This window comes from Platalea leucorodia, assembly GCF_965183815.1.
Source record: "Platalea leucorodia genome assembly, chromosome: 5".
In the NCBI taxonomy this organism is placed as follows: Eukaryota; Metazoa; Chordata; class Aves; order Pelecaniformes; family Threskiornithidae; genus Platalea; species Platalea leucorodia.
In genome coordinates this window covers 2,396,502-2,412,338 of record NC_138827.1, presented here as the reverse complement: position 1 = coordinate 2,412,338, position 15,837 = coordinate 2,396,502, and the positions used below count along the sequence as shown (strand labels likewise).

Below are 15,837 nucleotides of genomic sequence, written 5' to 3'. Positions count from 1 at the left end.
GCATCTCCTTGAACTCCCAACCTATACGGGTGCCTGCCATGACAGAGGAGTCAGGGCAGAGCAGTATTGCATGGGCGATCGTGTCAGTGAGGTTTCAGGGAAGAAGGGGAACCTCCATCACTAAGTCAAGGTGAATGAGATTTTTCTTTTTCTTTTAATGATTGATTTTGTTGCACCTCCTTGTGATCAGTTCCCTCCTTGCTGCTCCTTTAGTTAGTGTCCCTGCTGACTTCCAGCGCAAGGCTTGTGGTTTCTTTTTTGAGACAGTAGTACCGATTAAGGGCAGGTCTACACAAAGTTCCCTCCTTGCTTTTCACTTAAGCAAAGCTCCATTTATTTTTTTTTTAATGCAGTTTTGCCTAAGCATAGGTAAGAATTCCAGAACTGAGTCCAGGGAGCTGAATTTGGCCCGACGTTGTAATTCAATGCTGCCAAAAACTTCAAACAGCCCAGACTGAACGAACAGGAGGTGTGATGCATGGGAGTGGACTCGCAGAAAGTACAGCAGTTCTTTAATGTGGTTTTTCAGGCTTTTGGGATTTCCCTGCTAGAGAGTTGATGGCAAGTGCATTACCAGAGGAGCTCGATGGGCACACACATACACACAAGGTTGGAAAGTTGCAAACTTTTTTTCAAAGACTGAAATAACCATGTAGCAGAAGAGCTATGCGTGGCTGATGAAATCAGACATCGCCGTTTCATGCTGTGGAAAAGCAGCCCCGGTGCATTGCTTGTTACTTTGCGCACTTAAAGCACCTGATTTAGTTATGTGATTGCCCTAACTCTGTGTACAGCCTCTGAAGAGGGAGTGAGGCATTTCCAGAGGGTCTTTCAGATCTGTGAATCTGTAGTTTAGTGTGGGCTCGACAGGAAGACTGTGAGCTGCAGAGTTTGAATGCTGTGACGTTATTTCATCGACAAGCATCGTGGCCTTAGCCCTGCTGAGTGGCTTCAGCATCTTCCACTGTCTTTTACTATAACTTCTTTTAACTTCAATGCTAATGAGAGGCTTGCTCAGAGAACTGCTGCTTAGTACCACATCAGCTTTTCACCCAGCTCTCTTCAGGCCCTTGGCTGTGTGGGCATCGCCTTTCACACATCTCAAATTGTAATAACTGGTGGTATGCTGTGGTTCAGCGCCTCGTGGTGTCGGCAATTATGCTGTTTTGATTTTGGGTTATTGCTCCGTGTGTTCTCTCTTTCTTCTACGTGACAAGAAGCAAACTAGCAGCTTTAAGCAGTACCTAAGCTAGCCCATATAATGTTTTGTGCGTGGAGAGCGCAGACCGGGCTACCTGGAGTGCAACACAATTTGGCCAGCCCTTAGGCCTGCTCCACACGTTGCTGTAAGCTCGCAGATTTAGTGTATGGCTCAGGGCTGTGCTTTCCTCCTCCGAAGCTTCTGCTGAGCCTGATGCTGAAGCTTGAAAGACTTGATTGTTCAGCAGCTGAAATGGGCACGAGGGAGGGATAAAATGCTGAGAACAGCACCTCCGCATCTGCTTTCCCAAGCCGGAGCCAGCAGGATGTTGAGACTTGCAGCATGGCAGGTGCCAGCCCCTGAGACCAGCAGCTTGACGGTTTGAAATCCAGGCTAAAGTTGTGAAACAGGAGCTTCAAAAGGACAGGTTCATCCTGCCCTTTGCTTTCCAAATCTTGCTCGTGTCTTGTCTTTATCTGCGTTGGTGCTAAGGGCCAGGTCTCCCATGTCTGGCACCTTGAGTCTGCTGTGCAGCCTGATCAAGCTGTATCCACAGCTTTGGCGAGAGCACGTCATCTGACTGATGACTCCACATGGATATGACTCTTCTGTGGGTGAGACATTTGTCCTGGAGCCTCATCTATATGCATTTACAGAAATTAACCCTTAGCTGCAGACACAGAATAGCTGCGTGGCTGTATCTCCATGAGGCAGAAGGGAGAAGGTGGCCTCCTGGCCCTAGCTGAGTCCCACTGGGGTTTGTAATTGAGTTTAGTGGGGCCAGGAGTTCGGGCCGTCATCGGTATTTGTAACTGAAAGAACCCTGACCTTTAAAAGGAGAAAGGAGTACAATGATGTCCACCAGAGTTGGCACAAAGATGGAGGCGTAGCTCAGGGAGGAATAAACCATTATAGGTTTTTGTATTTCCTAAAATTTGATAGCTCACATTTAAATTGTGGCCATTGCTAATTATTCCAGGAAAGAGCAGCTTAAAAGAACTATCAAGCTAATGTGCTTAGCCATTAATATTGTGCATGATGGGCAGAAAGGCTGGAAGTTATTGTCTCAACCTTTCTCTTCTATGTTTTAAGATATCCCTTTCCCTATCCGAAAGGGGGGCAAGGGAGAGTGAGACACATCTTCAGACTGCCTGAAACACGGTCACCAGAATTGTACGTATTCAGTGGCAAAGCTCTTAATTAGCCCCCTCTATCCCCAGCCTTTTTGCCGCCTGGGATCTTCCTGCTGTGCTTCCACGTTTCCTATACTAAATTCTGTAGCCATCTGAAGTGAGCATGCACAATGGGGAGAGAAGATGTGCAGGGAACAAATTCAAATTTGTGTTAATCTGGATTCTACAAGGAATACCACACTAAGGCATTGGGATTCATGACAGTGGGGAGAGGAGAGAGTTTGAGGATAACGCTGCCTGATTCGGGGGCGTGATTCAGTGAATCACATCAGACGTGAGCCTTGCCTGTGCGTTAGCATCGAGGCCTGGGCTAGAGCGAGAACGGTGCTTCCTCTGCTGCCACTGATGTGGTCAGTGGAGTTGAAGGGGAGCGGTTATATACACACAGAATTTACAATCTGCCTCGAGGGGCGGTGGGGGATGCAGCATCTTCAAGGGATTTGAGCGTTGTCTCGTAATGATAACGGCTGAGCAGGTCTTTGCATTGGAAAGTACCTTGCACATGAGGAGATGAGATTGTGGAGTACATAGAAATTCTTCCTGCAGTTTCTGTTTTCCTGCTGTGGCTGGGAAGCAGTCTGGAAGACTCATTGCAACTTAAAAGACTCCCTTAGATCATCTGACAGCAAAAGCTCTTTCTTTGTTGTCGGAAATGAGAACAGAATACACCGTAAGCAAGAAGAAGAGATATTGGATTTGGTCATATTTCTGTATGACAGTTAAAGATTCATGGGTTTGCTGCGCGCAGCTCCAGTCTTCTCTAAAATGTGCTTATTCTTGTTTCTGCTCGGTATTTTAGAACATGTTTTTGTTCTGCTGTGAATTTCCTTCCCATAACTGTCTGGCTTCATCTCAGTAATACTGTCTGAAACAAAGAAGTAGCTCTGGGTTTCTTTTTAATGCTTTTTGAAAAAACAGTGAGTGTTCAATCCTATCTATGGTACAAATTGGTCTTTTCCAGTGTTTTAAGGTAGCAGAAATCATAATTCGTCTCCCAAAACAAGTAAGAAAAAGGATAATTGATGAAAAATAATTACTACAAATGGGAGGTTATGGACGTACCCTCCCTTCCTGCTCTTTCTGGTCATGGCAGTATGGATGAGGAGGATGTCAGTGCTGTAAGAAACCCCGCTGTCTTACAGCGGGGGGTGGAGGAGACGCGGTCATGGAAATGGTTATGGTTAAATGATTCTGGGTTGTGAAGCCTGTCACAGCATAAGTCACAGTATCCCTGGGGCGGCTGTAGCTGCTGTTGGCTGACCGTAGGGTACCTTTCCTCCCTGGTATAATGACTTTACCATGAGACGTGAGATTATTACAGTGCTCCGAGTCTGCAAAGCCTTAGAGAAGAAGAATTTTCAGGTGGGTATCGAAGGCTGGACTGCCTCTTCACCGTTCTGCGCAGTGCACGGGGAGGGAGTCTCCTCTTCTCCCCGCCAAGAGACAGGTCAGCATTCGGAGATGATGTATCAGCTATCCTGGGAGAGCCTTTCTGAACTGCTGCGTTTGCACAGAAGCTTTGCGGCTACTGTAACGCTGTTGGAGGTGTAAGAGAGGAACCAGCCCAGAGGTGAAACCGGTACAATTCTCGCGCCTACCCTCCCTCTCGTTGTGGAACATTAAAAGTAGCGCCAAAGTAGCATAAAGATAAATAGCGTCAAAAATCACCAAAATAATTTTGAGGAATGGGGTCATGCAACGGCCTGTGGAGGGTCAGTATATGTCAAGTAGGGCTCATCTCGGTATTGTAACAGCTGACTCCATGCAATTCTCTCCTACATGCATGGCAAAGTTGCTTTCTTCCTATTTTTCCTGTGCATTGCGTAGGCAGGCAGTGTCAGGAGTTCTCCTCCGCTGGCACGTTTTGGCTGGACTGGAAAAAGCAGGGGCTGTCGTACTGCAGCCATCTATGTGTATTTTCTTACCCATGAGGAAAAGGATTTTCTAGGAGAACTAAGACTTTTCCAGCTTCATTTTCTGTTGCTTTGTGAAATCACATTCAGGTTGGCTGCTAGAAAACAGAATCTGACCGATCACAGAAACAATTTTCCACAGGCCTTGATTCCCTGATAGGTCTGGCCAGATCCCTGCTCTGGCGGGGCGGGAGGCCGACCACGCGGCAGCGTGCCTGGGATCGCAGCTGATCCACAGCTCACGCCATGGTTCTTCCTAAAGGTCGGCTCTTTACCTTCCTAACTTTCATACTCTGTGTCCTAACTGGGGCTGGATAATTATAATGAAGGTTTCTATGGAAATGTAGGGCTGGGGTTGGTTTGACCGCATTTGTCCCTTCCCTTTTCCTTCTTCTTGAAAGCTCCCAGGCTTGAGGATTGTTCAAGGAACAGCTTGAACCACAGAAGACCGAGCTCTTGCTGTATTTCAGTTTTATAGGGCTTGTCTGTGCTCACTGCGTTGTGCCAGTGTTGCGTGCAGGAGGTGGCAGCAAACATTGGAAACGGAAATCTTCTGTCTCCTTAAATCAATGATTTCTTGCTTTTCCTCTGATATTTTCCACAGCAACCAAGCGTAATATCACAAGTGGAGGCTGGTGAATGATGAATTGCAGGACAAAATGGACAAATCCATTGAGAGATGTCAAGGCTCTTGGTTTGGGTGGAGCTGTGTTGACTGAAACCGGGTGAAAAGTGAAATCCCCAGTTCTGCTTTTAGGCAAATATCTCACGAAGCACGGGAAACAGAGGAAGGAGAAAACACAAAAGGTTGCTGAAGCAGAAAGGCAGATGTCAGAGGGTTTTTAATAGTATTTAAATTAATTTCATTTTCAGGTTGTTGTTTTTAAACATTTGTAGAATGATATGAAGTGCCTATCATTTGCCAAGCAATGCAAAAAAAAAAAATTAATCTCTCCGGTGATTACACAATTAAAGAGCATTATAAGTGCCTCATAATCCAGAACGGATGCTGCTTCATGCAGTGTTAGTCCATTTTCTATCCATAATAAAAGTCCTGATGAGACCATGTTGAAATTTAATTCCTTTTTTCTTTTTTGAAAGGGTCTGTCCACATGAGGTGAGGACAGATGAATGACTGCTGTGAATCGAAGTAGTGTCGTTAAAAATAGTGAAGCTGCTCTGATTTATGCCACCTGAGCCTATGTCTCAAAAGTGACCGTTGGGTTTTTTTGTTTTCTTTTTCCATCTTGCAATGAATCCTGCCCAATGTGAACTCTGCCTAAATGCATCCGTATTTCTGGAATGCTCAGTTGTGGCGTAGCTACGAACATCACTTCTTCCCAAACCAGAACTTGACAAACGTGACTGAAAAGCTGCGTTTGTTCCTGGACTATGGCCCTGCTTACTGAGCATGCAGTCACAGCGAATTCTCATGAGTGGCACATCCTTAAACTTGCACTTGTACAAGTTGCTTGCTTGGCTGCCCAGAAAATGTACGAGCAACAGAATAAGGTGCTGAGACTGGGAACTGCTACACTTCTGTGAAGCTGTGACCTAAATGCCAGAGTCTTTTTGCCTATCTGCGAGTGTGTGGCAAAATAAGGCTTACAGATATGTGTCGCTTGTGGTGACATGAGCACAGGAGAAGTGTCCTATTTTGGTTACGAGCATGTAGAAGTTCATGCAATTCCTTCCCTGCCCTTCCGTTTGATTAGTTAATTAGAGCGTTCCTTTAACAGAGCCCTTTTCTGCTGGATGCTCAGTATAATCGTGGAGAATCGAGGTCTGGAGCTGCTCAGCCTGATCCTGCAGTGCCTTTTGCGTGCAACTCCCGTGCATGTCGGTGGGTGCTCTGCATGTTGGAGGGTCGCTGGGTCGGACCCTGGGAATGTTCAGTCTCTCAGGAAGCAGTTGCAGATTCGTATTCTTGGGATATCGCTTAACTGGAGCTAGCGGTACGGTTGTAGGAAAGCAAATGATCGATTAACAACACTGGACTAATGACTTTAATCCATTAATGCGCATCCTTATGTGCGCTCTAGCCGTAAAATACTATTTTTTTCCTAGCCCTTTATTTTGAGGGATCAAGGTAACGTACAGGTAAGAGATGTTCTTTGTGCATTTCAGGCAGTGGAGAAGGTGTTTGCGGTGCCAAATGGATTTTACTGGCAGACGACTGAAACCGATGAAAAATACTTCCCTAATAGCAGTGACATTGAGGCTTGCAGAGATGTAGACACTGAGGTAAAAAAATATGCCAAATCACTCCTTTCTGTCTTGTGGGATGATGTGGGAAGTTGAGAGACGATTAAGTGACCTGGAATATTTCAATCCTGAGGTTTGGTACAAATACTGATCTTGAAATATTTCTCACTCAGACCTAAATATATCAGCCGAGTATTTCGCGTCATCGGTATGGATGTGCTGATTGCTCTGAGCCATGGAAGATTAAACTATGAAATGTGCAGGTTGATGAAATTGCTACCAACCAGGTGCAAATCGGTAACAGTAGGCAAAATTTTGATAACCCAAAACCACATGACTGCAAGCCAATATACAACACAACATTTTTTTAAACTTGTGCTCAGAGACATTAAAAGAAAAACTTGAGGCTTCTGGTACTATCTACCTGGCCTACGGGTGTGTTGTATGACCAAGTAGGAAGTAATTCTACTTAGTTTAGTCCAGAAGAAGAGACGGTTAAGGTAATTCAAATTAGGTGATACTTCTGTTTAGAAGCGCATACCAAAATGTGCTGGCCTTCCCTCCATGTGCGATAACTTGTTAACTATGGTAACTCACCTTTCTTAGCTGTTGTGCAGCACAAAGCACAGCACGTTTGATCTGACAGAGTTCAGTTTCCCGTTAGCATTGATTCAGGGAGATGCAGGTATATTAAGCTCTTCCTGAGCACGCAGCAAGCCTGACCCCTTGCTGCGAGCGTACCAGGCTGGCTCCTGGAAGATGCTTCAAGTCCACAGTTGGGAGGTGAAGGCGCCTGGCACTTGGCGCAGTCAGAAGATGTCTCGTGTCTTTGCTACAGTTCCTCTTCTTGCCTCAGGAGCGCTGTTAGTGGGTCCGTGCAGCCCTTCTCACCGCAAGGGCAGGATGCTCTGGAGGGAAGGCAAGCCAGGGGCCGAGACTGCCAGCGAGGCAGGCAGGGCCGGTGCCCCCACGGGCAGGGTGCAGGCCCACGTTACCCAAGCAAGACGAGCAGAGCAGGTCCAGCAGCAGTGACCGGGGTCAGGCAAGAGGTCACAGTGATGAGGCCGAGCCAGAAGGTCAAGGCAGTGGGTTAGGGTAATGGCCAGAATCAGTGACACATGAGACCGGGCCAAGGCATGCCTGCAACAAAGCTCAGACGGAGACCAAAGCCAAGCGCCTGGCCCTAAGCAAAGGGGAGACAGGCCCTTCCCGGGGTTTCTGGGAGGAGTGGCTGGAGACCTGCCCGGCGGGAAAGGACCTGAGGGTGTTGGTTGATAGCCACCTGAACATGAGCCAGCAGTGTGCCCAGGTGGCCAAGAGGGCCAGTGGCATCCTGGCTTGTATCAGGAACGGTGTGGCCAGCAGGAGCAGGGAGGTGATGGTGCCCCTGCGCTGGGCACTGGTGAGGCCGCCCCTCGACTGCTGTGCTCAGCGCTGGGCCCCGCACCCCAAGGCGGCCATGGAGGGGCTGGAGCGTGGCCAGAGCAGGGCAGCGAGGCTGGGGCAGGGGCTGGAGCACAAGGCTGGGGAGGAGCGGCTGGGGGAGCTGGGGGGGCTCAGCCTGGAGAAGAGGAGGCTGAGGGGAGCCCTCCTCGCTCTCTGCAACGGCCTGAAAGGAGGCTGGAGCCGGGGGGGTCGGTCTCTGCTCCCCAGGAACAAGCGATGGGACGAGAGGGAACGGCCTCAAGCTGCGCCAGGGCAGGGTTGGGTTGGGTATGGGGAAAACTTCTTCCCCCAAAGGGCTGTCAGGGCCTGGCCCAGGCTGCCCAGGGCAGGGGCTGAGTCCCCATCCCTGGGGGGATTTAAAAGCCGGGGAGATGTGGTGCTGAGGGACATGGTTTAGTGGTGGCCTTGGCAGTGCTGGGTTAACGGTTGGACTCGATGATCTTAAGGGTCTTTTCCAACCTTGACGATTCTGTGATTCTATGATTCTCGGTGCTGGGCAGCTGCGTTATCACAGCTGGCCCTGAGCCCAGGCAGCCAAGCCCCAGGGACTCTCACAGCAGCTACAGAAAAAGGCTTCCTTACTGGCTGCTGTGAATATTGGGTTAATATCAGGAGAGCTTGAGCTAGATGAACATAAAGAAATAGGGCTTTTATTCCTAATTAGACCACTTTTTTATGATTTGAGTAAATTTATATCCTCATTTATCATGATGGTATAAGCCTCATAATGTGTTTATGGGGGAGTAGCATTTCATTTAAAGTGTCCAATAGTGATGAATTCATTTGGCGTTCACCGCGGCCATAAAGCTCGCTGCTGGGGATAGCGTTGTGTTGCTTTACATCCAGGAGAACCATGCACAAATTTGAGGCCAGTACAATCATACTTGTCTGATCTACAGCTAGAAAATTTAGTACCCACAGCACCACACAGCCTCCTCTCGTAAAGCACCTGCTTTTTTGAAACAATTTGTTTCTTCCGATGGGAACATAATAGTAATTTGCTTCTCTTTTGGGTATAGACATTCAGTACGTGTTGGTGTATGTCTTCCTACATGCCAGGACAGGCTGAATTGGATTAGTCTGGTAAAGATTTCAAAATGTAAATCTGGGACAGTACCAGTGATGTGTCTGCCTTTTGATATTTTTATTAATGTTGATTTTGGCACTTTTGTAGGTATAAAGAAACAACCAGTTGGTCTATTATTATTTCACCATCTTTCTGTGGTACGTGGAGTTAAACAGCAGGAGCGATACGCTTTGGTCTCTGCCCCAGAGAACTTGCAGTTTTTTACTAGTAGGTTTATGTGACAAAAGGCACAATTATATCAGCAGAAATAGATTCAATCATAATTATCACAGGTAGCTATGATTCAGTCTGAGCTAAGAGCCTACTGTGCTGAACTGCACCTAAACATAAAATAACAGAAAGCCTCTTTGTAGCTCTTGCAGTGTAGATAAAGCATGGGAACTAAAGGTGAGCAGAAGAGATACAGCTGTGCGGTTGTGGAGGGCTTGGAAGCATTTGGCTCACTTCTCCAATGTGCTCTTGCTCTTCAGGTTGCCATGGTATTGCTGTTTGAAACTCTCTTCCGAAGTCCCCTGGCTACCCATCACGTGTTGCAGCTGGTACTCAGTTCTGGTCTGGATATCTGTGGCCTCCGCCTGCTCTATCCCCAGCAGGACGTGCTGCTCTCTAGCTCAGGTGAGGCCTAGTTTTCCTTCAGAGATTCCATCATGTGATGATACTGAGGTGAAGGCAAAGATCTGTGAATGTACTAAGGTGAAGAGTGATGTGCTGTGGCCGTGGGGGAGAGGGTATCAGATTTACATGAGTGTTGCTTTATCAGTTCCTATATCTTTCCTAAAAGAAATGATAAAAGATCTTGGGCTGTTTCTTTCCTTCTGTTCCCAGTGTTGAATATCCATGAGTTGAGTTTTTAACCCTTGATACGTTTTTGTGTCTCAAACTGCTTTAGTTGTTGCTCCTTTGCAGCAATCTTTCCCAGATTGCATTGCTTTAAGCTCCAGGGTTAGACTCACGTGAGTTAAATTTACTAAATTAGTTCCCACTGATTTTCCTGCAGGTTTTAGCTGCAGAAAATCCAGTCTCCCCCTTCCCCAATTCCCCCCATTCCCATCGCCGGTGGGACTTCGGAAGCATGGGCACAAGTACTGATCTAGCCATCCTGTAATTGCATCGGCTGATAAGCCGTCGCCAAAATGTCCCATTTGCTAATAGAAGGTGGGCTGAGATGGGAGACCAAGAAGATAAGGTAAACAAAAACGATGCGGGTCTCTGAACTCAAATCACAAAGTCTTTAACACTAGACAGCAATGTTTTCAAATATTGGCATGTACCACTCAAGTCTTTATTTTTTTTTTTCCCCATTTATGAAATAGAGATAACGAAGCCAGTTGTAAACCGTGTATGGAGTATTATTAGTTGCTACTGCAATATAATTCCAGAGCAACAGGCATTACATTAGCTGCAAAGTATAGAGATTGCCTCTGCAGTATAGTACGGCTTGTACTTTCTTTTAAGCCAAGAAGTTCTCCTGGAAGGTTTGTATGTGACACCATCATGAATACAGGCAATCCATTTCTCTTGGGGAAAGGTGTAGGGGGGCTGAGAGTGAGAGAAATGGGTTTCCTTTTCCTCAGGCAGAAGGTGAGTGAAGACCAGCTTAATTGGAGAAAAAGTCTCCATTCCCTCTGCCCCATTTTTACATTTGAAAACGGTAGGAGCAGACTGCCTTAGAAATGGGATTGCAGTTGTCTCGGCACTGTGCATGTAATACATTCACACTGATAGCTGGAGAAATGAAGAAGGACTCCAGAAATGAATAAGAAAACCATAAAATCACCAGCCATTAGGAGATGACAGGCAGCAGATCTGCTTCAGTGCTCTGTACCATGCACCATTATTTAGGAATATTTCGTGTGAAGAGATAATTCATTTGAGCTGAGAACTGCTATGCAAGTTTGTAAATTAGATTTTTGCCCTTAGCTTGAAAACTTTAAAATTATTATTTTAAATATTTACAGCCCGTTTCTCCATTAGCTGCCTGCTCTGGAGACTTCTGGCTTCTGATTCTTATGAAACAAATGATGTAATTGAATATGTTTTTAAACCTCAGGGGAGAAAATGACGCACCTTGCTGCTTTTTCGAACATCTGCAGTAAGAACTGCAGAGGAGCCCCATTTGCTCTTTTTCTGGGGTAACTTGCTGGACCCCAACTATGCTGACAGTAGACATGGAGACATATGTCTCTGTTTGCCAGAGACATAGGGAGGAGTTGTTGCAGGAAATAAGGAAAGCCACAGTTCAAGTCCTGGCAGGGAAATACGGGCAGCTAGTCAAATATTTGCCTGGATATGTCACTTTACAACATGGTACAAAATCTGTATTTGATGGAGAAGGAGAAAAATCTAGAAAAGAAGTTTATGGATTTCCAGTTTGTGATCCCCTTCCCAGTTTTCCCATATCTGATAAAAATTACAGAAGACATCCCTCTCCTCAGGCCCATGTTCTTGTCCTGTCTCCCCTTTGATCCCCCCAGCTTTCCTTGGGGCATGAACACTGCTGCACAAGAAGTTACAGTGCTGACTTCTAGCGTATCACCTGCTCCGTGGTAACTAACCCTGTGCACGCTCTTTTCCACAGCAAATATGAGGCGACCAACTCCCCTTTCTTTAACAGACTACCTTGAATAATCTCAGATTTACTGCTGGGTAAAAACGTGAAGCTGGTTGCCAGCATATCCCCCGCAGGACAGGTAGCCAGTAGGTGACTTTGTTGAAGTCTGGCCATGACTAGATCTGAAAAGAGCACTTGAGTGGAATGAATGACCTTGGGGCGGGTTGTTCCATCGTTTAGTCACGCATATGTTTGTCTTTCACAGAAAAGCTGCCTTCTTCCTACACTTCAGAGACTGGCAAGGTGCCACCAGTGCTGGCATTAGGCGTGAGAGGACCTAAAGCACGTAGCACCTTGCAGAATATCATTGGGCCGTCTGACCCGCAGCTGGCGAGCGTGACGGACTGCGGTTCCATCAATGCCATCTACTGCAGGAGCCAAGCGGAGCCGCTCGTCTACCTGCCCCACCTGGAGAGCCGGGTGCACAGGGAGCTGTGCCTCTGGTTTGGAGGGAGGGCTGCTGGTGCCGCACTGCGTGCCGGCGGCCTGGATCCGGCTTCCCCACGCAGCAACAGAGCGAGGTGATGGCCCTGGATGTTTTTGAACTATTGTTGTTCTCACAGGCAAAGCGCGATATGGAAGCCAGGCAGCTAGCATGCTTTGTCTTTGCGTATCAGTCTTCTGCTAAAGGTCTCGGTGAACAAGAGTGCAGGAGAAATCTGTCTGCTTTTATATTTCCAAACCAGTTACTAGAGTTTGCAGAAGTCCCTCTCTCACAGGACCGTCTCCTCTGCAGCACATAATAGATGTGTCAAGGTGTCAGGTGGGGGGACTCTTGCAGTTGCTTCCCGTCGCTTGTTCCCTGGTAGCTAGGTCTGTAATTCATACACTTGCAGCACCTGCTCTTGCACCCTCCGTGCCTGAAACATCTGATCAGACTGATTGGAGACCTCTTCCAGCTATGCCCGGTGCTGGAGAAGGGCTGCAAGCGTGTGCCACCGAGTGGCCCTTTGCTGGAAAGCCTGGTCTAGCTTTGCCCTATGTCGCTTCCAAATCAACTGGTAGAGATAAGGGGCTTCAGGTGGAAAAGGTACTTTGGAGGGTTATGGCAGAAGTGTATGAAAACAAAGGGTGGTTTATAAACTTTTAACTCTAGCAAACAGCATGAGAAATGCAATTTAGGAACTGATGGCGTAGCAATAGGGTGCCAAAAAGTGCTGGGAACAAGTGACGTTCAGGAGTCTGGAATCTCGCTCTCGGATGGGTCTGGGTATGGCTGCAGAGGGAACTGGGCTTTTAAGCATCTATTAATCCATCATGCAACCTCAACCGTCTGTGCTCCGCTGTGTAGTGCTACAGGGAGAGGGACTACAGCTCCCAAAGGCTCACTTAGACTGTCTTGGACAGAAATGGATTTACCTAACGTTTTTTGAATCTTAAAGTTGCTTGGTTTATAACAGCGATGTTAGGCTGCCAGAAGGCCTGCTGTTGGCCTTACTCGGGAGAGCAGAGGTGCGTGAGGGAACGGGGCGGGGGACAGGGAGCAGAGCTTCAGCAGATCTATGGAAGTCGCGCTGAGCAGCCCTCGCACACCCCCGCACCTGCAGGGAGGCGGAGGGAAGGCTGGATCGGCAGCCTGGACTCTCCTGCACTCCTTCCCAGCACTCTGTTCCCAGACCTCTCCACAGCTTTTCCTTGAGGAAGATGAGTACTTTCTACAGCACAAAACAATCACTTCCCTTCCTGACAATCTTGCAACTTCTGGCCAGGAGACTCAAACCTAAGGATGCAGGAAGCACGTTTAATCCTGCGTGTGTAAATGAAGGGCTCTGTGCTGTCGGAGGCCCCTTTCCTCTGAGGACCAGAGTGGACTGGCCTGCAGGGCAAAGAAAAGAGGCACTTGTCTTTTATGGGCTGCTGAAAGACACCCCTGTGGTTGTTCCAAGCATAGGTAGATCTATGGCTTGAAGCATTCGTTTTACAGTGCTTTATCAGAAGATTTGGCTTAGAGCTTCAAGGAATTTCCACCAACCGAGAGAATCTCAAACTACAGATCTCCTCTCCCTGGCTGTCATGCTTGCCATGCAGGCCTGTGTAATCACATAGGATGCCAGCCTCTGCGCCGGGGTTTTCAGGCCCTGGGCATCTCTTTTTAATATCGCTGAACTGAATAAATGATGCTGTGGTGAAACTCCTCTGCTGAAAGTTCAGACAAGGCCCTGCACCTGCAAGTTCTGGACTGGTTTGTAAAGATCCTTTCTGTTCCAGGATGCTGGGCGCCGCGTGGCGCGCTGTGTCCGTGGCAGCAGGCTGGAGGCGAGAATCTGCAGCCCTGTTGGTGCGTGCTGCAGGGTGGCGAAGTGCCCCCACGTAGAATTAATCCGATGCTCGTGGAGGGGCAGTGTGTCAGAGCTGAGTTCTGCTTGGCCACGAACAGTGACTCTCATCGCTTTTAAGATTTGAAAAAAAATCAATTTGGCAAAGTTTTATTCTCTTTCTTTATTTGTTTATTTTCCTCAGGGATGCTTTTTTCCTCTTACAAAGATGATGAATTCTGCTCCTCCGGTATAACTTATCCAGTCCAGAGTGCGCTACATTCTAAATAATGCACTTGTCTTTCTCCTAATGCTGGTAGTTTGGTCCACTGGGAGACAAGAATACAAACTGCAACTCAGATGGCAGTTTTCAGATTATACTTGCAAATGCCGTGGTCTCCTGGGAGCGAGCAAGCAGGACGTATTCCAGCCAAGGCAGCGGTGGCAGGGGATGAGGCAGGCCGGTTTGCCTGAGCAGCCTGCGCTTCGCAGACCTAGCCAGACTGTTGCACAGACTGCAGTTTGTGTTGCTGTCAGTCCCTGGCTTTCAGAACCACACCTTACGTTCACCGTGCCGTGATTTGGTCCTTCCGGGTATGCGGGAATGTTGCGGAGGTTTCACTGCCGTGAACACGTCTGCCAGACTTGATTGTGCTTGTTGCCCAACACGAACCTTTCAAACTGATTAAACTCTGGCTAAAGAACCAAAAGTGAATAGCAACTATGATGTATCTGTGGGTAGGAAAAGCTCTGGTAATACAGCCTGACGTATTTCTTGATTCCCAGATGTCCTTGCCAAGCTGGCTACTTTGCATTAGCTGCTTTTAATTGAACACAGAGAGCCTCGCGTGGAGTAATACAAAAAGATGTTCAGAGAGACCTTGATGCAGCTCATGTCACGGACAAGGGATTGAAATAGCTTTTCCAGTAAAGCAGTTTTACCAGAGAAGCTTCTGCGGCCTTGGGTTTGTTGCAGAAAGTAGGTTTGAGTCAGAACCTGGCGTAACAGCTTTTAATATTTATTGTTTTTCTTTAGTTCTCAGAATCCTTCACCAGCTAGGGCAGAAGCAGATGAAGAAAAGGTTGATCTGCAGGGCATGGTGCTGTCTCGACCTCCAGCGATGCTTGTCTCAACTACCAAAGGTCAGTGTTAGGTGATGAATCTTGAGGTTTTATGGTTCTCCTTCACTGCCGATATTACCTTACTCCAGCCCACCAGTTTCAGGAAATTCTGCCTCCGCGGATTGCTCAGTGCTGTGACCTGGACAGCTCTAGAGCCAGGAATGAATTTCTAGTGAAACACTGTTGCCTAAAATGAAGTGACAGGGAATGTTATCACCTCATCCTCCTCATGGGAGTAGCTGCTGGAGTCCTGTAGGCTGCTTAGATTTCACTGAAGGGTAAAAAAAACCCCAAAAACAAAATCAAAAATTTCCCCACAGGAAATCTCTGCACATAGGGGCCTGTTCATCAAAGAAACAGTCATGTGAAGACCTAACAGTGTCCTTAAACTGCATGTTTATCTGATTAGAGATCATCTACCTCCACTGGTGAAGAGTTAAATATAATCATCGTAGGTATGAAATGGTTAAGGCTTCATTCTGACCACACAAGCAGAAAAGAAAGCACTTCATGAGGCTAATATTAACTGGCTATCACCTGGCTCTGCCCAAATCCCTCTCTTCCCTTTGTAGGAGTAGTCTTCCAGCTTCTGAATTCGTCCCTAGCTAGCAGCAAGCTTACCGTGCTCAAAGGGAAACCTGCCAAGGCATGCAGGCCTTGCAGCTGGCTAAGATGGATCTGTGTGGCATAGGGGCGTCTGCAGGCCAACGTGCTGACAATCCTCTGTAGTGGGACCTGACACAGCACACACAAGTGATTTTTAGACAGTGCTATTAGAGCATTGCTATCCGGTTTCTACTCCCA

The 15,837-nt window shown here is 47.4% G+C and overlaps 1 protein-coding gene across 1 annotated transcript in view; it reads left to right on the top strand.

Annotated features, from left to right (window-relative positions):
- DNAAF8 (dynein axonemal assembly factor 8) overlaps positions 1–15,837 on the top strand; it is a gene marked incomplete at its 3' end in the record, with an annotated part of 96,929 nt that overhangs the window by 41,118 nt on the left and 39,974 nt on the right. The window contains exons 14-17 of the mRNA XM_082311913.1: positions 6,435–6,551; positions 9,516–9,660; positions 11,862–12,177; positions 14,948–15,054. Coding sequence (XP_082168039.1) covers positions 6,435–6,551; positions 9,516–9,660; positions 11,862–12,177; positions 14,948–15,054 — 685 coding nt within the window. The remainder of the gene's footprint in view (positions 1–6,434; positions 6,552–9,515; positions 9,661–11,861; positions 12,178–14,947; positions 15,055–15,837) is intronic.